Source organism: Strigops habroptila, chromosome 12 (genome assembly GCF_004027225.2).
Source record: "Strigops habroptila isolate Jane chromosome 12, bStrHab1.2.pri, whole genome shotgun sequence".
Classification (NCBI taxonomy): Eukaryota; Metazoa; Chordata; class Aves; order Psittaciformes; family Psittacidae; genus Strigops; species Strigops habroptila.
In genome coordinates this window covers 2,979,602-2,999,078 of record NC_044288.2, presented here as the reverse complement: position 1 = coordinate 2,999,078, position 19,477 = coordinate 2,979,602, and the positions used below count along the sequence as shown (strand labels likewise).

The following is a 19,477-nucleotide window of genomic DNA, read 5'->3' as shown; positions in this document are numbered from 1 at the left end:
GCGTGCCCATGAACATAGGTAACCACACACATGGACACCCGCTCACATGCTTGAGCACCCATGCACATGATCGCTCACACACATGGACACGCACTCACAGGAACACCCATGCACATGGGCACCCATACTCACAGACACCCACTGCACACATGGGCACCCATGTGCATTAACACGCATGCACATACATGCCCATGCACATGGACACCCACCTGTGGTAGCACCCATGTGTGTGGACATCCACGCACATGGACATCCATCCACATGAATGTACATGCACATGGATGTCCATGCACATGAACATCCATGCACATGAACATGCATGCACACGAACATACATGCACATGGCTGCCTGCACACATGAACATCTATCCACAGGAGCACCCATACACATGCCACCCATGCACACTGTGTGCACAACACCCATGCACATGGATGCACAAAGGTGCTCACACATGTGGGTGCTCCATGCACAGAGGCACCCATGTGCGCAGGCACCCATGAGCAAGGGTCCCTGTGCACATGCACGCACATGCATCCACACACATGTTGCTGTGTCCTCCTTGGGTTGGCTGGACACGGTGACCCCACATGTGGCCCCACACCACTGTCCCTCACCCAGTCACCCCCAGGGTGGTGGCCAGAGTGGACCTGGGCTTTGGGCTTCATTTGCTGGTCCCACAGCGACAGCTATAGGTCAGCATCGTGATGGAGATGGGTCCGGCTCGACGTGCTCTGCCTGGATCCAGCTTCCCACCAGCAAACCCCAGCCTGGGAATGCAGCCCCTGGCCTGGGCAGCACCCAGCCACCCAAGTCCTTCCCAGCACCACGGTGCCCGGGCAGGAGGGTCCCCATCCCACCCACCAGCAGGTTTTGGGGAGCAGAGCCTGGGAAAGCCCGGCTCCATCTCATACCCCCCCCAAAGCGCTGCAGGACCCGTTTGCTGCTGTTCCCCCTCCTGGGTTTTCCCCAGGGAATACGAGGGGATCCCAGGGCTTTGGGAGGGGAGCGGGCATGGGCACCCATGGGTGGCGCTGGCATAGGGGGGATGCTCAAAACAGCATCACCCTGCTCCCCACCCCAAATCACCAGCATCCCCCTGTCCATGGAGCCGAGACCCTGTGCATGGGGCAGGGACCACCCTGGGGTGCTCTGCTCCTTGGTGGGAACCCTTAGCAAGGTGCTGGGTGCCAGGGGGTGCTTTGCTTAAGGGCTAGGGGGGGATGTTGGGGTTGCGCATCCCCTCTTTCCCCTCCTTGGAAAAGGCCCCTGCATCACGCAGGAAGAAAGGCGAGGAGACGGAGGTGGTACCCAAAACATCACAGTGAACACCACACTCAGCTAGAAACACCACAGGCTGCTCCTGCGGCCAGGAGGAACCCCCCGGAGAACCCCCTGTGCTCGGCTCTGCTCAGTGTCCCAGGAGAAACACATTCCTCCCTCGAGTCCTCGCCCCGGGTGGGAATTGCCCCTTGGGAATCATCCCGGCAGGTCCCCGTGCGATGCTCGCCCCATGGCGGGGGGATGATGCCCGATGGCAGCACCGAGGAGAACCCAGCGGACTCCGGCTGTGCCAGGGAAGCTGGGCTGATGCTCCGCAGCCTCCTCCTTCCTCCGCTGGTCAGCAATGGCCCCCCTGGAGCGGGGTTAGGATGTGTCCTTCAGCTCGGGGCTGGGGGGCTGCGGAGGGGGCACCTCCGCCGATGGAGACTGCATGTCCTGAGCGCTGCCTGTGGGGAGAGACCAGGGATGAGAGACCGAACGTGACCCACATTGTGTGTGTGTGCTCAGGCACAGCCCCCTGTGTGCTGGGCTGCACCCCCAGAGCATGAGCAGCGGGTCAGGGAGGGGATTCTGCCCCTCTGCTGCGCTCTGGGGAGACCCCACTTGGATTCTGCATCCAGTTCTGGTGTCCCCAACACAAGAGGGACGTGGAACTGTTGGAGTCCAGAGGAGGCCCCGGAGCTGCTGCGAGGGCTGGAGCAGCTCTGCTCTGGAGCCAGGCTGAGAGAGCTGGGCTGGGGCAGCCTGGAGAAGAGAAGGCTCCTGAAGGGGAGACCTTAGAGCAGCTCCAGTGCCTAAAGGGGCTCCAGGAAACCTGGAGAGGGGCTTTGGACAAGGGCCTGGAGGGACAGGCCAAGGGGAATGGCTTTAACCTGCCAGAGGGGAGATTGAGATGAGCTCTGAGGCAGAAGCTCTTCCCTGTGAGGGTGCTGAGGCGCTGGCACAGACTTTTCCCAGAGAAGCTGTGGCTGCCCCATCCCTGGCAGTGTTCAAGGCCAGGTTGGACACAGGGGCTTGGAGCAACCTGCTCTAGTGGAAGGTGTCCCTGCCCGTGGCAGGGGTTGGAGCTGGAGGAGCTTTAAGGTCCCTTCAACCCAAACCAGTCTGTGATTCTATGGTTCTATGATGAGCAGCCCCAGTTCCTGCCTGCCCTGCACCATCCTCCATGGTCCTTGTCACCCACCTGCGCTCAGGGACATCTCTGCCAGCTTGAGGGGCAGGTCGGAGGGGCTGACACCGGCTGGAGAGCCCAGGATGTCGGGCAGGGCATTGCGCCGGCCCGTCCTCCCAGAGGATGCGAAGTCCAGCACGGGTTCCACCTCGGTCATGTTAACCCTGCAGAGACACATCCCTGCCCATCAGCCCCTCGGAGCACCGAGGATGAACTTTAAGGTCCCTTCCAACCCAAACCAGTCTATTATCATGGAGAAAAGGGGTCCCACCAACACCCCCATCCCCAGCAGCCTTACCGGGCACCCTCCAGCCTGGCCTCGTGCTGTGTCTCCCCCGTGCCCAGGGTCCTGCTCTGCTCCCTGGCTCGGTGGTTCCTCCTCCCAACGTCTCACAGGCAGTGAGGGACCCCCCGGCGGATGGGGACCCCCAGCTGGGTCCTGTCCGGCTCCAACCTGGGGGGAGGCAGAGCAGGGAGTCAGCAATGGGGCTGGTGTCCATGGGCTGTGCAGGAGGGAGCTGGAACAAGCCCAGGGGTGGGAGAGGCTGTGTCCCTATGGGGGGCACCCAGAGCTCCCAGCACCCTCCTCCCCGCGGGGCTACAGCAAACCGGGCTGCGAAGGGCAGGGACCCCTTGTTGGAGAGATGGATGGAGAACAGGGATGGGGACATGGAGGTGGGATGTGAGGGTGGCACAGGGTGCCCACAGGAGCTGTGGCTGCCCCATGGACCCGCCGCTGGGACCATACTGGGATGTTTGCTCAGTGCTGGTAAATGGGCTGGACTTCTGTAGGAGGGTTTTGCAGAGGGGGGTGACATGAGTGATACAGGACGTTGCAGATGGGTGGCCTCCATCCTTCCTCTCCACCTCTCTTGGGGCACATGAGTGAACATGTATGCATAGCTGGAGCTGAGCCCAGGGTGTGCGTGTGTGGTGCTCTCTGGTACACATGTGCATGCATGGTGTCCTGTGGGACACATGTGTGCACGCTTGGCATCCCGTGGCACGTATGTGTGCATACATGGTGCATGGTAGCACATATTCGTGCACACATGGCACCCTCTGGTACACGAGTGTGCATGCATAGCTCATTGGAGCATATGTGTGTGAATGCATGGCATCCCATGGCACACGTATGTGAGTGCTTGGCATCCTTTGGCACATGTATGTGCATAGTTGGTGCATTGTAGCACTAGTCTGTGCATGCATGGCATCCTCCGGCACATGTGTGTGCATGCATGCATGGCATCCCCTGGCACACATGTGCATGTGTGTGCACACCAGCACACATGTGCACCCCATGTCAGCGCGAGGGCTCCTGTTAGTGCCAGGGCTGTGTCACCCCCTGCTCATTGAGGTTCTCATCACACATCACACGTTCGAGTTCACATCATCCATGTGGCACCAATTGTGGCTGCCCTGACCCTGGGCACCAGAACACGGGCAGGACACATGTAACATCCATGTGGGTGTCGGAGCAGCCACCGTGTCCCCCTGTCATCCAGTGGGAACAGGGGCTGGGCTGACACCCAGTGCATGTGACGGTGCACACACACGCGTGTACACTCCTGTTCACACACATAGTCATGCATGCACACATTCAACTACACATGTGCATAGGTGCACACCTGCATGCACGTGTGCAGGCATGTATACACACATGGATGCTCACATGCACACACACACACACACACGCATCCAGCAGGGCAGGAGCCCTGCAGAGCCGGATCAAAGCCGCTTCCCAGCAGCTCCCACTGGCTCTGGATCCTGCCTGTGTCCATCCTGCAGCTCGAGGGACATGGGGTCGGGGTACCCGGGATGCGGGAGGAGGTTCCATCCTGTACACTCCCCAAAACGCCATGCAGAGAGATCAGAAAAGGTGCTGGGGCCCTGCAGGGATTGTCATGGGTGGGGATCCTGAGCACTCCTGGGTGCAGCATCGCTGTAACCAAGCACCCATCGCGCTGTCCCCATCCCGCTGCATCCCTGTGTTCCTATGGGAGCCAGGTCCAGGGTGCCAGCGCCGCCGAGTGGTCCCAAACCCACCCCTGCCTGGGCAGGGATTTCCCCTCTAAGCAGGGACTGTTTCTGTGGGGCTTAATATGGTCTCATCTTAAAATAGCTCCTGGAGTCACATGGAAGGTCCTTGGGGCCACCAGCTCTTGCTTTAATGCCCCTAATGGGATATAGGAGGTTGGGGCAGAAATAAACCTTAATCCTTCCTGGAGATGGGCTGTGGTGGAAGCTCCTGGGAAGAGGTGGAGGGAGGACATGGCACAGGGATACATCATATCCCGTTGGTCAATTCCCTTGGGAATCAAGCCAGCCCCTGCTGCCACAAAGCTGCCTCTTGCAGAGAGGCCACCAGGAGACCAGAAAGTGTCCTACAAGGCCATATCCAGGCTGTGGTGCCCCCAAACCTTGGGCATCTTCAAGCAACACAACGTCCTCCCAACACAAGAGCTCCCATCCCCATGGTGCTGCTGAGCCCTGATGCTCTCGTGCCACATAGGTGAGAACCATGGGCACGTGCTGAGCTGCTTGGTTTGGGCTTGGGATGCTCAGCAGCATCACTTGGATGCAGCAGTGACCAGTTCAAGCACAAGAGGGGAAGGGGATGGTCTGGCTGGAGGCCACTGGGTGAGATGCAAAGTGAGGATGAGGTGACAGCGCAGAGAAGTGAGGTTTTGCCATCCCACGGGATGTGCTGCTCCCCATCACGTGCTGCTGCAGATCCTCACCCCATGCCCAGTGTCCAGGCAGCCTCGGTGGGATTAGGCCTTTCCTTCAGTATCCGTGATCATCCAGGACGAGCTGCTGCGGGAAACATCTCCTGAACCTTGGTTTGGCTGCTGCCCCACTGCTTTTCTTTAGCCTGGGGAGCTCCTGTACCTGTGGGCAGCAGCATGCAGGGCTCCTGCCCCAGCCCTGCTCCCTGCTTGCTCCAAACCTCCTCATCCTCTTTGCTCCAAACCTCCTCATCCAAGCCCCCAAAAGCCCAAATCCATGTGGATTTTGTGGAGGAGGTGGTACAGCCGGACACTGAGAGCCAGAGCAGCAGCCCTGGCAGGGAGAGCGGTTTGGGGTGAGAAGCACCCGACCTCCTCTTCTTCTTCCCCCAATTCCTCCTCCTTTACCAGCCTTGGGCCAGGGAAGGACCCTTCCTTCAGGAAGGACCCAGCCAAAGGAATGACCTGGGGTGGAAACAGCCACCCCTTTCCCTACCACCAGCAGGCAGAGATAACCCAGCATGGACAGGGAGATGCCACGGACACCCTTGTGCCAGACCTGGGCTTTGTCATCGATGGGAGGAAACCATTAGGAGGAGCTTGGTCCCTTCCCGTGAGGGTTTGGGTGGGATGAGCAGTGGGGTTTGATGGGGGATGTCTTCCCTCTGGCGCAGCACCATTCCTGCCCAAGGTTTGGCTTAATTCACATTTCCCGGGATATAAAAGCCCTGGAGGAAGGAAGGAAGATGCTGAATGAGCAGGGGAAGGTGTGAAGCACCTCGGGGATGGAGCAACTGAAGAGAACAAGAGTTCAGTGTGGGATCAGACACCTCCATGGGCAGCATGTGCTTGGGTCCTCTGCAGTGATTGAGGCAGGGATGTCCCCTCCAGCGATGTGGGAGGAGTGAACCACGCTCATGGGCTCATCCGAAACAGCATCTGTGACCACAGCCAGAGCCAGAACCCGGAGCATGGGGACCATGGGACATCTCATGGACCCCACCATGGTCACGCAGCACCTTTGCCAACCACGTTCCCTCTCCCAGGGCACATGAACCAGGACTGCTCTGGGGTATTTAGGACCAGGGAGATGTGACAACGATGGCTGGGAAGTTTTGTTAAGGATTCATTTCCCCATAGGATTTGCTGCTTCACCTTCTAAGCAGTTGGTGTGTCATTGGCTCATCTGAAATGTAGGTTTGGTACCTTCCATGTCCTCAGCTTGCTTTATAAGGGGGGTTCTTCATGCTCCTTTGATTCAATGCGTTGTGGGGTCTGTGCTGAGCCTCTCCAGCCACAGGCTGGGAAACGCTGCAGCCCAGCATGAGCCCTCTGAAAATCCACCCGCGAGCCCGGGACATCCGTGTTATTAAGGGATGATGAACGGGATGAAACATGGGAAGGATTTACAGAGGCGTAGCTGTAACGCTGAATTAAATGAGGCTGCAAGCCAGGATGGAAAGAGCTACCCCGGATCAGAAGGGGATGAGAGCATCATCCAGTGATGAATCCACATGGGAGGCAAATCCAACGGGACTGACTTAACCAGAGAGCGACAGGAACCAGGCAGAGCAAACAGCTCCTGGAGCTGGGAAGAGCAGATGGCAATGATCAAACACAGGGTAAAGTCTGCAGAGCTGAGGGATCCCCCATGGAGGCAGCAGGTTGGGACCCGGTGGGTTCATCGCCAGGGATGTGGCTGCGGGCACAGGAGATGCTCAGCAGCACCCGTGGCCACGTGGCAATGGGCTTTGTCAGCTGTCAGCAGCCCATAAACAGCTCCCAGGATCTAGGTGAAAGGGAAGGATGGGAATAAATATTGTCCCAAACTCATCATCTCCAGGGCATGGATGGAAAAGGCCTCAGGAATGTTGGCGGGTGCTGGGATATTGACGCAGAATGACATGGAGAACAGGTTTTGCTTCAAGCCCGTCAGTGAGGTGGTCTCAACCCAAGTGTCTCGAGATGATGATCACTCCTGTTGATGGAAGGGTGCTGGGTGGGATGCAGCCCATGGGGGATGCTGACACCCCATTGCCTGCCTTCGGCAGCAAAACCTCTCTGACTGCACTTTTGTCCCTAAACATCCGTCTTTCCATGGCGAAGAGCTTGGATCTTGCCTCGTGCCTTTCCAGGGATGGTGTCACAGTCTGGAGCAAAGCCGTGCAAGGGATCCAAGCAAACCTGTGCCTGGATGCTCGGAGCATCATTGAGGTCTCACACTGTATTTTCCCACATTTTTCTCTGGCTCCTCCTTCCCAAAGCTCCTTCTTAAGGCTTTGAGGAATCATTCCAGCAGGTTTTCAGAGAGAAGGTCACACTGGCAGCTCCCCACATCTCTGTCCCAGCCTCAGAAGGGCTGGTGTTGGAACATCAGCATCCAGCACATGGGCTCCCACCATCCCCCCTCATGCTGAGCAGCTCCTCTCCCTCCTTAGACTAACACCAGTATCTCTCGTTACCCTCTCAGCCCCATTGCACCCCACGTTGTGCTTTGACCTTCCTCCCTGCTCTCACTCCTGCACGCTCATCCTCACAGCCTGACCTGCCTCCCCTCTTCTCCGCAGCTCCTGTTGTGCTTGGGTTGCCTCATCCATCCTGGGGCACGCCAGAGTGTCTCATCCTCCCCTCCATCATCCGACATCCCTCTCATCATCCTCACATCCCTCTTCGCCCCTTCTCCTGCTCCCTCCCTGCTCCCCATCACTGCTTTGCAGGTGGGCAAGACCAGGGCTAAGCTCAGTGACCAGGTCTAAGCTCAGTCCCATTCCTGCTCATACCCCAGTCCTGAATTATTCCACCCAAACCTCTCCCAGGATTACAGCGATGCTTTTAAAGGTTTCCCTTCCCTTGGCTTCACCCTCCATTTGCTTTTGCATGCCTTAGGGCTGACTTATTTTTTAAGGATCTTTTCTCCAGCTGTAGGACTTGAAGTCTCTTTTTCACCCTAAAACCTGGGATGTGTCCGAGCTAACACCAGCCTAGATGGGGCTGGTGGGATGTAGCTTCGAACAACCTGCTCTAGTGGAAGTTGTCCCTGCCCGTGACAAGGGATTGGAGCTGGATGAGCATTCAGGTCCCTTCCAAAGTATTCCATGATGCTAAACCAAATGTAAACGCTTCCCTGTCTCTGCAGTGGGACTCATCCAGGCTTCTTAGATATTGGTACCTAAATTCCCATTCAAGGCAAAGAGTGACAATGAAGGACTCCAAAACGGGACACTGATAACCTTCATTCCCCGTAATCCCTGGATGCCAACAGGGACATGAGCCCAAGAGGTGGCTTTTGCTGCTGACATCCATAGGATGGAGCCGCTGGGAGGAACGAAGGGTGATTCTTGCTCCATCAATCCCTGTCTCATCATGCACAGGGGTGACGGCAGAGTTCAGCTCTGGTTAATACCCTCCCGAAAGCAAATAAAATCCAACCTGAGCCTCTCCAGACAGGATTCCAGGCTGTTTGCATGAGCTGTCACTCTGGTTTATAACACTGCAAACACAAATCAGAGCAAGTCCTGCTTGAGGGTAAGAGTGAAACCAGCTCAGGCGCTCGCTGCCATCCCAACCCAAAGCTTCCCCCAGCATCTGCAGGGTAAACCCGATGCTGCCAACCCAAATGTGGTGCTCACCACCATGTCCCACATCATGGCTTGGCTCCCCTAAAGGGCAGTGACTGCAGGGAAAATCCCTTTTTGTTGCTGCAGACCTGGATTGGGCCAGGGAACAGTGCTCCGGAGGCCTCAGCAGTTTAATCCCAACTCAACCTTGCTGAGCACAGCATCTCCTGCAAGTCCATGCATGGACAAAATAGAGGCATCTTTTCCTGTGGGAGCAGCATCCCGGGAAGATGCCAAAAGCACTGGGGAAACCTGAATGTGTGATGCCCTCTGGACCATCCCGATTTCATCCCTGGACAAACCTGAGTTGCTGTCATTAAAGAGGAAAGCACTAAAAGCTCAGCAGGGCTGACGGTGCAGCATCACTGCTGGGCCTTGCTGGGCACTTACCCTGCACCCAAAAGCTCCTCATCTCCATCCCCCTGGAACCTGGAGCTCCCAGCCCAATGCACACCACTGCTTCCCATCCCACCCCATCTCCCCTCGGTTCCCAATTCTCCCCTGGGAACCTGGGAAAGGAAAATGTTCCTTTTCTTTGTGCTAACAAGAAGCACTTCTGGCTTTTACGTGCCTAAAGAGCAGGGCCCCTGCTCCCTGGCTGATGGGAGCTGCAAGATCCCTGTGCAGAGGTGCAGGCAGAGATGGAGGAAGGGATCCCATCACATCCCATGGAGGAATGGAGGGAGGGATCCCACTGCATTCCAGGGAGGGATGGAGACATCTCAGCGAGGGATGCAGGGAGTGATCCCAGCACATCCCGGGGAAGGATGGAGGAAGGGATTGCACCACATCCCAGGAAGTGATGGAGGCTGCTCCAGCCACTCCCAGGCCAGGCTGTGCTTGTGCCCATCCCTGCCCACACCCCATCAGCTCATCGCCTTTAATTGGTGTGCTGGGAGGAGAAGAATCTCCCATGGTGGGGGTTCAGGGGACCCCACAAGGGTGCTGGGTGCTGGGTGGGAGGGCTGAGCCCATCTCCCCCCTATTCCTCATGCTCTCAGGCCCACCCTCTGCATTTGGGTCCTTATGGAGTCCAAGGGGGAAATGAAACAGCCCATTTCACAGGGAGGTGATGGAAACCCAAGTGCAGCCCCATGGAGAGGACCTGGCACTGTGGGTAAAGCAACGCTTCCTTCTGCAGCCAAGGGAGATAAGCAGGAGCTTCCCCTTCCACACGGCTCCATTGCAGAGCAGGTGATCTAATGGGAGGTAATTACAGTGATTGAGCCCTGGCTAATACAGCTCCCACCGTAACCCTGAGTTAGCTGCTCCCCCGGCAGCACAAACTGTAATTTGGCACAATAAACGTGTCACCCACATCTCAACCGCTTCCGTTCCCCACCACTTCCAGGTTCCCTCCTCCCCAAAGGGCTTTCCATCAGCTGCTCCAGCCTCAGCATCCTGGGTGGGAGCCAACGGGCCCCATCCGAGGTGCTGGGGACAGGGACATCCTCGATGCTCCCGGCATCCCGGCTGTGGAGCATGTGGGTGGCAGCGGGACTTGTGCCAGGGGAAACCCAAGGAGATGTGAAGATGCTTCAACGCAGGCTGTGGGATGCAGGGGCTGGGACATCGGGGGGGCTGCTGGGTGCCACTATGTTCATTCTGGGCTGTACTAGGTGACACGAGCCACCAGGCATCTCTGATACGCAGCTGGATGGTCTCAGCCATGCACTGCAGGAGCCTCTTGTCCCATCACAAGGTCGCTGTTCTCCATCTGCCACTGGTCAGCACCAGGAGCAGAGTGTGGTCCAGCTGGGTATGGTGGGGAGGGCAGCGGGATGCCCTGAGGAAGGAGCATGGAATGCAGAGGATGCTCCCAGCCCTGCCGAAGCAGCAGGACACGTGCAGGTTCCCCCACATCCTGAATTTCAGGGGGCAAAGCCAGCTGAGGCTTCCCACGTGCTGCATGTGCTTCCCCCCAGGGCCTCTCTCCTTCCCACTGCAGCTCATCCAAGCAGGGATGTGGAAACCTGCCCAGGTGCCCTGCTCCCCACGCAGCATCCTCTCCTGAGGATGGGCCTCCCTCGTGGTGAGGCATCACATGGAGATGATCCAGATGTTTCCCCCCACCCCTCCATGGATGCCAGGAGCATCATCAGGATTCCCTGATGCGGTGGCTGTCACCAGACCTTCCTCATCACCCAGTGACACCCACCCAGCCCCTGAGGAGATGCTGGGGAAGGGACTGAAAGCCAAGGAGGGAACAAATCCATGCAGGCACCCTGGGATCAGAGATAGGGATTGGAATCCCCAGCCTGGATCCATCACCCCTTGGCTGAGGCAGGCACTTGGACCTCCTGCCTGAGGAGCCAAGGTCGGAGCAGGGCTGTGGGCACCGTCCCCATCCTTCATGGTGCCATGTGCCCACAAGGGACTGGAGCACCCTGAGGGAGCCCGGGGCCAGGTCAGGATTGGGTGCCAGAGCTCCACTGGCTGAAACAGCAGCTGAACCCCAAGGCAGCAACCCCAGACTCCAACAGCCTCCCACCGAGCATCCCCCTGCTCCCAGCCACCTCCTCCCAGCACCCCAGGCCGGGAACAAACACTGTGAGTCCCCCAGTTTAAAGAAGTGAGGAGGGATCCTGGTTCAGCCACCACCTTCCCCCCCAAAACCTCCTGTTTCGGGGAGGAGATGCTGCTGAGCACATAAAGGGTGGAGATGGTGGTCAGGCTGTCACCCCCCCATTATAGCTCCCACCTCTTCTGCCTGGCCATGATGAGGGGGGATATGCTGGGAGGACCCAGGGTGACAGCAAGAGCTGTGGTGTCCCTTGGTGGACAGCCCCAAGGTCATGGGCTGTGAGTACTCGGGGTAAGCGCAGGACATCCTGCCACTGTCACCTCCTTGGTGTCCCTGCCACCCAGCCAGGGGACAGCAGCCAGCTCCGGGAACCAAAGGGACCTGATCCAAGCATCTGCAGGGGCAACCTGCCAAAATAATGCCCTGAAGGCAGCGGGGAGGGGTTGTCTCTGGGGAAGCCCTTTCATCCCAAGAGGATGCCGCCGGGAGGAGCGTGTCCCCTGCACAGAGCAGTGCTCAGCCCGTGCTGGGTCTCACTGCTTGGGACCCCCGCAGCTCCCCAGGCCTGAAATCATCTGGGAAGCTCAAATCTGGGAAGGTGAGGGCTGGAGCTGGGGGGATTGGGGTAGATGAGATGAGGATGGGACAGGGTGGAAGGTGGTGGGGGCAATGGTGACCCCAGGACCTGCAGGGGAGGAAGGAGCAGGGGCTGAGGGACCAGGATGTGACCAAGGTGTCACCATGGGGGTTGATCTGAGATACCCACCCCAGATGGATGAGCCTTGCTCAGTGCCCGATCACTGCTCACCCTGATCCTCCCCAGAGCCACCTACCCCCAGCGGGATGGTCACGGACCCTCCCAAGCCCTTGAGAGACGCCCAATGCCCTGCTCAGCACCACAGCCTGATGCAAAGTTTCCTCCCCCCAAGCCCCATCTGTGCCCTATAGCCACCACCACGTTCTGAGCCTCCTCCTGCCTTTGCTCTGATGCGCTGCCATGGAGGTGCTCAGGGTGGGCACCCAGTCCCCGCGGCGGGCACCCAGTCCCTGTGGCGAGCACCCAGTCCCCATGGTGAGCACCCAGTCCTCATGGTGAGCACCAGATCCTCAGCACCCATCAGCACAAGGCATCCACCACCATGGCCCAGGTCCTTGGTGTAACCACATCACCAGCACCCACCACCCATCGGCTGCTCACCTGAGCTCTGCTGGAGCCGGTGCCAATGCCGATACCGGAGCCGGTACCGGTGCTGGTGGTGGTGCTGCTGCCGGTGTCGACGCCGGTGATGCTGTTGATCCCGATGCTGGTGTTGATGCTGATGCTCGCGTTGATGCCGGTGCTGATGCCGGTGCCGCTGCCGGTGCCGCTGCTGACACCGGTGTCAGCGCTGCTGCCGGTGCCGCCCGGTGACCGCAGGAAGGATGCTCGGCGCTCCGGCTCGCAGGCGGCCCTGGGGGCACCGGGGCCGAGCCGCCGCCGCCGCTCCCGCCGCTCCCGGCCCACGCTCCGTGCGGGGGGGACCCACCCGCCGCCCCCCCCGCCGCCGCCGCCGCCGCGCCCCGCCCGCCGGTGCCGCCCCGCCGTGTCCTCCCGTGTCCCCCCCGCGCTCTGACACCCCCCCCCGGTGCCATCACCCCCCTGTACGAGGCACCGGCAGCACCCGGCAGCCCGGGCCGGGGGCTCGCAGCGCGGCAGCGGCTCCGCTCGGGAATGAAGTGCCAAACCCCCGGCTCCTGATGAATTCGGGTCTGCGGATGGAGCCCCATAGCGGGGTGAAGGGGGTTCTACTTGGGGCAGTTTAGTCCACACACCCCCCCCGGAGCACTTATTCCAGCCCCAGGATCAAAATCTTGGGAATAATAATTAAAGATAATATGGGGATGCAGCCCTGGAGGGTGGGGGTGGGCTGGGAAGAGCCTGGATCCAGCTGGAAAATCCACCTGCTCATGCCCCAGCCCGTGTTTTGCCCAACACAAGGACTGGCCACCTCTGGGGGGACATGGGCAGCACCGAGTGTGTGTGATGGGGGGTCCCCACCCGCACCCCGGAGCTGGATGGGAGCAGTGAGGAGGGGAGAGCAGCCTGAGCATGGACTGAAATCAACCCAAATCTGCACGTGGGAAGGGGACATCCCCCCCCCCCCGGCTGCCATTGCCTGTGTGTGCAAATGGGAAATGGGGTGCGGTTGGGGGAGAGCCTCCAAACGTCCCCTCCTGGCTCTCAGGGTGGATGTTCAAGGCCAGGTTGGACACAGGGGCTTGGAGCAACCTGCTCTAGTGGAAGGTGTCCCTGCCCGTGGCAGGGGGTTGAAGCTGGATGAGCTTTAAGTCCTTTCCAACCCAAACCAGGCTGGGATTCCATGATTCTATGTCCCAGGGTGGAGCAGCGGGGTGCACCCATGGGTGCCATTGTCCCTACACCCAGATGCTGCTCTCAACAGGGGCACATTCCCAAATTCCTGTCTGTGGCCAACCTCCTCCCCCTGCCTATGGTGAGGGGTGACGTTGAGCACCCACAGCAAGGTGCCCATCCTGCCCCTTCCCTGTGGGGCTCAGCACCACTCCTGGGCCCTGGGGAGGAGCAGAGCTTGCTGACCCATGAAGGGCGATGCTCTTCTGACCTCCATCCCTGTGGAGGGATGAGACCCACGGAACCAGCCAGGACTCAGGTCCCCCCATACCCCAAGAGCTCAGTGGGGCTGGAGCTGGCAGCGGGGGGGGACGACACATTCATCCTGCTGCTGGTGACGGGCGCTGGCAGCTCCCGCGGGGACCGAGCCTTCACCAGATGCTATTTTTAGCTCCTCACGCTCCGTTTTCTCCTTGACTGTCTCCCCTCTCCGGAGCAGTCTCAGGCCGAGCATCAGGGATGTTTATCCTGCCTGGCACCCAATCGGATGTGACACTGCCCGTCATGGAGCGCGAGGGCTGCGTCCCTCTGAGCCAGGACATGTGTGAGAGCAAGGGCGGAGATTGCGGAGGGACATGGAGGGAGAGAAGGGAAGCGCAGGATGGGTGGGGAGGGTCATGATGGAGCACCCTGCAGTGGGTCCCCCTTTTTCCACCCTCCGGGTGACCCCAAGGGATGCTCTGCCCTGGGAGATCTCTGGTGCAGTCCCTGCATCCTCCTTGGCTGAATGCTTCCCTCTGCCAGATGATCCTTTGGGAATGGCTGGGCTGGGGGAGCTGGGGGAACTGAGGCACACAAGAGGCGTTTGAGTCTCCATGTGCACCGCTGGTGCTGAATAACCTCTCCAAACCTGCCCGCACCCAGGACATGGTGAGCATCAGAGCCCAAACTCCAGCTGAAGCCCACAAAGCTCTTGGGTACAAGCCCCAGCAATGCAAAAGAACATCAGTGGGAAGGGAAGGATTATTCCCTTACCAGGCAGTGTTGGTGTGGGGCAGTGCCCCGCGCTGTACCCACATGGAGCAAAGGCTGCTCTGCTCCTCCTCTGCTCCTTCAGGCCTTGCAGATGTCGGGAGCCTCTTGCCAGAATGCCCCTGGCAGGGACCTCAAATACCCCATCCGTGCCCTCCCCCAGTACTGGGAGAGCCCCTGCTTTATCCATCATGGAGGTGAAGCCAGTGAGGGTGAGCTCAGACCCCTCCCTGCCCCACAACCTGCTTTAAATCCTGTTTTGTCCTGAAACAAAAGGATCCAGAACAGGGAGGAAATGGTCTGGGAGAGTCTGTTCTGCTCCCACTGCTGCTGCTGAGCTGCTTTATTCCACTGGTCATCAAAACCCGCCGACCCTCGAGCTGCTGATGGGGATGGAGGCAGCATCCCCCTGCGCTGGGCTGCAGCAGGGGAGGATCAAGCTCTCCTGCTCACTGCTGTGGGCTCTGATCTCAGCTCAAAGTCACCTCTGAGGGAGAGCAGCATTTTGCTGTTCCTCTTTTAGATGTATCTTCCTAATTCCCAGCCCGTTTAAGACCCTGGTTTCTGGCTGGGTACAGAGGTAATGTAGAGGAAAGGCTATTCCTGAGCTGAGCTCAGCCCGGGGCTGCGTCAGTCCCTCCGTTAAGGTGCTATTTCGGGACATGGGTCACAGGGTTTGGGGACCTGCAGGTTGTTCCCTGGCTGGGGACAGGGACTTTCCATGAGCGTGGGCAGGACACAGACTGGGGGGCTCTGAATCAGCCCCATAGAGATGGAGGTGGCTCCTATAGGATGGATCTGCAGAAATCATGCTCAGCCCTTGAGAACAACCATCCTCTCTGTGAGATCCCGGAGGCCAAAGGCAGTGAGAGCATCTGGTTGCCTGGAGGATTCAAAGCAAGAGGGAAAATGCCAGCAAACACCTCCCAGGGATGCAATTTGTCACCAGGCAGGGTGGAGATGGAAGTCTGGCCATCTCCATGCTGCCTCGGCAGGAGATGTAAGGTTACAGCAGATAGCAGTGCCCTTCCCGAGCATCCTCATGTATCCCAGTACGCAGCCATCTGGATGTCTGCGTCGTCCTTCACAGGGACATGGATTATGCAGCACCATCTCCCCCTGGGCACGACATGATGGAGGTGATGGAGACCTTCCCCACGCTGTGCCCATGCACAGCCCAGCGCATCCCTTCCATGCTTCCCCCTTCGACAGGGGACAGCAAATGAGCTGCTTCTCCTATTCCTGTAGCTCAAAGCAGCTTGAATACCTGCAATGAGTTGCACAGGTCTTTGTAACTCATCTGCAATTTGGCCCATTCCCAGCAGAATGGGAAAATCCAACCAAAATAACAACATCTTCCTTTTATTTATTGCAGCAGAAGCTCTTTCCTGACCCAAAGCTATGGTGGGTCACACAGCCACAGCTTGGGGCTCATCCAGTTCATCACAGGAGCTGCGGTTCCACCAACAGCATCCCCATCCAATGTGTCTCTCTTGGGGTCCAGACATGGAACTATTCACATCACCTGCCCCAATGGACAAGCAGAACAAGCAAATTGTTTCTGGTACAAAATAGCTACAGTTTTGGAAGCCACTTTTCCTATGTACTGACACCTATAGTGGTTTAAATCTGATGTTTCCGGGCAGCAGCCTGGTTCACACAGGCAGGAAGGAAGCCCAGGCAAGGCCAGGGATGTGTGGAAGAGCTCAGAGTAGAACAGGAGGGTTTGGGAAGAGCTGGGATGTGGTGGGATTTCCCAGTTTTTGCTTGAAGAGGCCTGATCGGGGCAGTGAGGTGAGCTTTTGGAAGAAAGGTGTGTTGGGATTAACCGAGCATAAAGAAAGCATCCCAAAAAGATGTCTTTGTAGGGAAAAAACAAGCAGCTCAAATCTATTATTCGTGCTCCAGTAACTTCCAGATGCCAGGATGGGGATACAGGGAGCCTCACAAACACCTCCTTGGTGGGAGCAGGCTGGGCCTCCATCCTGCCTCTGCCCCCTGCCCATGGAGGGGGATGCCTGCCCCAAAAGCCTTATGATTTAACCCAACCCTCCAGATTTGAGGCCCCATTCTCCCTCCGCAGACCCTCCCTGTGCAGCTCAACACCAGAATGCTGCAAAGCAGCCAAATCATCCCCAAATCACTGCGGGCAAAGCACCAACCGGGTGGCTATCGAGTAGCCACCACCCAGTGCCCCCTTGCAGGGGGCTGCTGCAGCCCTGCCTCCAGCTCCAGCTCCAGCAGGGATTTGTACAAAGCTCCCGGCACCCAGGATGGGCTTTTTTTATCCCTGGCTGCTCTTACGTTGACATTCTTCACTGTGCCACTGGCTCCGGCGCTGCTCACTAACCCCTTTTACAGGCAGCTAAATATAGCCCAGGCAGCTAAGCAAAATCTGCTGCTCGGCAGGGCCACGTGGGGCTCGGCAGCACTGCTGCATTACAGCCAGGCTGTGGGGTCTGCCAGCACCGGGGGGGGACAATAAGGTCCTTGCTGGTGGCATCTTTCCCCCCGCGGTTTCTCATCCCCATCCCGGAGAGCATCACCGCTGCTTGGATGCTCCCAATGGCATCCCAGTGCTTCTCTCCGCCTCTCAGCCTGGGGTTTCCTGTGGTTTTTCCACCCAATTTTGGGTATTTAATGCTGGGGGAGCATCTGGAGTTCATCAGCATCCCTGATCCTACAAAACCACCATGTAAAACCCCAGGGTGCTGCTGTGCTTAACAAAGAACAGCCACATGGCTCCGGGCATCCCCATGGGTGTTGTGTGAAGCACCCGGTGCAGGGAGCAAACCCCAAACCAGCCGAGGCATCGTGTGGGGTCACCCACACCCCAAAAGGGTCTGACAAGGGGGGAACGCGGCTCCCATGCTCGCCCATGGGGGCAGCTCAGTCTCTGCCTTGCCTGTCAAAGGCAGATATTTCCTCCGGAGCCATGAAGTCATTATGGAGACACTGATCTAATTGTCTCCGCACTGCGCTTGTGGGTCTTTTCCTTTGGGTTTAAACAGCAACGAATCCTGGAGGGATCTAATTGGATCCCTATGGCTCATTAGCTATTTCTCTGGGAGGAAGGATTGTTAAGGCTGAAGATGAACAAGCTGGAAAACTGCCTGTGCTATATGCAGCTTTCCATAGGCATTCCCAATGTGCAATCCCCCCGGCATAGCCCCAGCCAGGCTGTGGCACCAGGAATGCCCTGTCAACTAAAGGACATGGGAGATGCATGGAATGGGTTCAGGAGGGCTCGTGCTGGAATTTAGAGGAAGGATGGAGCCTTTCAGAGAGCAAATTGAAGGGCTCGAATCCAAAGCTGAGGTGAGCATCGAGGCAGAAGCACCCAGCAGTGTGGGGCTGCAGGCTGGGAGTGGAAGAACCACGTCCTCCTGCGCCATGGACCAAGGACACCTTCAGATCAAGGTCTCACACCACTTCTTCCTGCTCCCTATCCCCCCATTCCTCTGTTCACTTGGATCCTGGTACATTGGGGAAGGAATCCAGCTCACAGTGGAGTCAACCCCCGAAATTTTCCAGCCCATGAGAGACACAGTGGTTGTGACAGCGCAGAAAGCTCAGCAGGACACAATCATCCATCACCACCCAGGCATCTGGCCACCGCCATGAGACAGATAAACAGCATCTGTCCAAACTCAACAGGGAAATGCTGAAGCTTTTCCAGCCCAGGCTAAATCAAGCTTCAAGGATGGAGGTGAAGGGTGGCCAGTGCCTCTTGGCCTCACAGCCCTTCACTCTTCTGGCTGGGAGAGGGTTTGGGGAGAAGACCCCAGCCTGCTGGATGACAAGTGATAGTTCTGGTGATGGCCCATTACAAACGCCACCATCATGTCAGCTCCACATCACCCCACTGGCCTTTAAGTTATCTCAATCTGGCAAAAGGTCCTTGAAGATGATCCCAAGTGCTCAAGCACAGAAGGTCCTGCAGGTGCCTGAATGTCCTCCTGAAAATCAGGATCACAGAGTGGTTTGGGTTGAAGGGACATTAAAGCTCCTCCAGCTCCAACCCCCTGCCATGGGCAGGGACACCTTCCACTAGAGCAGGTTGCTCCAAGGCCCTGTGTCCAACCTGGCCTTGAACACATCCCCTTCATTTCCACTGGATTTGAATCCTGACCCTGAACACCCCCCTCTGCCTGTAACCAAGGACCAAGCAATTCCCATTGCTGGTGCTCCGTGAGTGTTCATTATGGAAGAGCTTAGTGGAAAACTAATTCCCTTACTCAAAGGCATCCTTGGACAAGGGGGGAGGGAGATGCTTCAATCTCAGGACTTCTCCATTTGTCCTTCCCATCCCAGGCTGGCTTTGTGCCCATTCCCCTTCTCATCTATGGGCTGGAAACCCCAAGAGAGGCAGCACAGCTGAGAACATGCACTGCTGGCTGTAAACAGGGGGGGAACCTTCATTCCTGGCCTCCTGGCAGGGCAGGGGGACCCTCACACCTCCCATGATGAGCAGCACCCTGACATCTTGGAGCAGCTCCCCAAAGCACCCAAACCACAAGGCTGTGATGTGCTTGCTGGCAGCTGGTGGCCAAGGGAAGGGGTTTGGGTGCCCTAAAAGCCCCATCCAGGAGTGGGGCCAGCCCCCAGGGCACTGGAGGTAGGACAAGCCCATGGACCAGGGGTTTCTCCAACCCCCCAAAGGCACCTTACGCCGTGCACTGGGTGATGCTCTGAAGGATGCTTGCTGGGTTTAGCTGCTTTTCCAAACACAGGCTCGATTATTAATTATTATTAATTACTGTAATGTGGGT

General features: G+C 58.1%; 1 protein-coding gene across 1 annotated transcript; it reads right to left on the bottom strand.

Moving 5' to 3' along the window:
* Positions 1–1,303: 1,303 nt before the first annotated feature.
* Positions 1,304–12,834, bottom strand: LOC115615675 (cAMP-dependent protein kinase inhibitor beta-like). Its single transcript, XM_030504120.1, has 4 exons — positions 12,522–12,834; positions 2,752–2,907; positions 2,466–2,617; positions 1,304–1,728 (listed from the first exon to the last, which is right to left on the bottom strand). The coding sequence occupies exons 3-4, from the start codon at positions 2,608–2,610 to the stop codon at positions 1,646–1,648; spliced, it is 228 nt and encodes a 75-aa protein (XP_030359980.1). The 5' UTR covers positions 2,611–2,617; positions 2,752–2,907; positions 12,522–12,834; the 3' UTR covers positions 1,304–1,645.
* Positions 12,835–19,477: the final 6,643 nt, after the last annotated feature.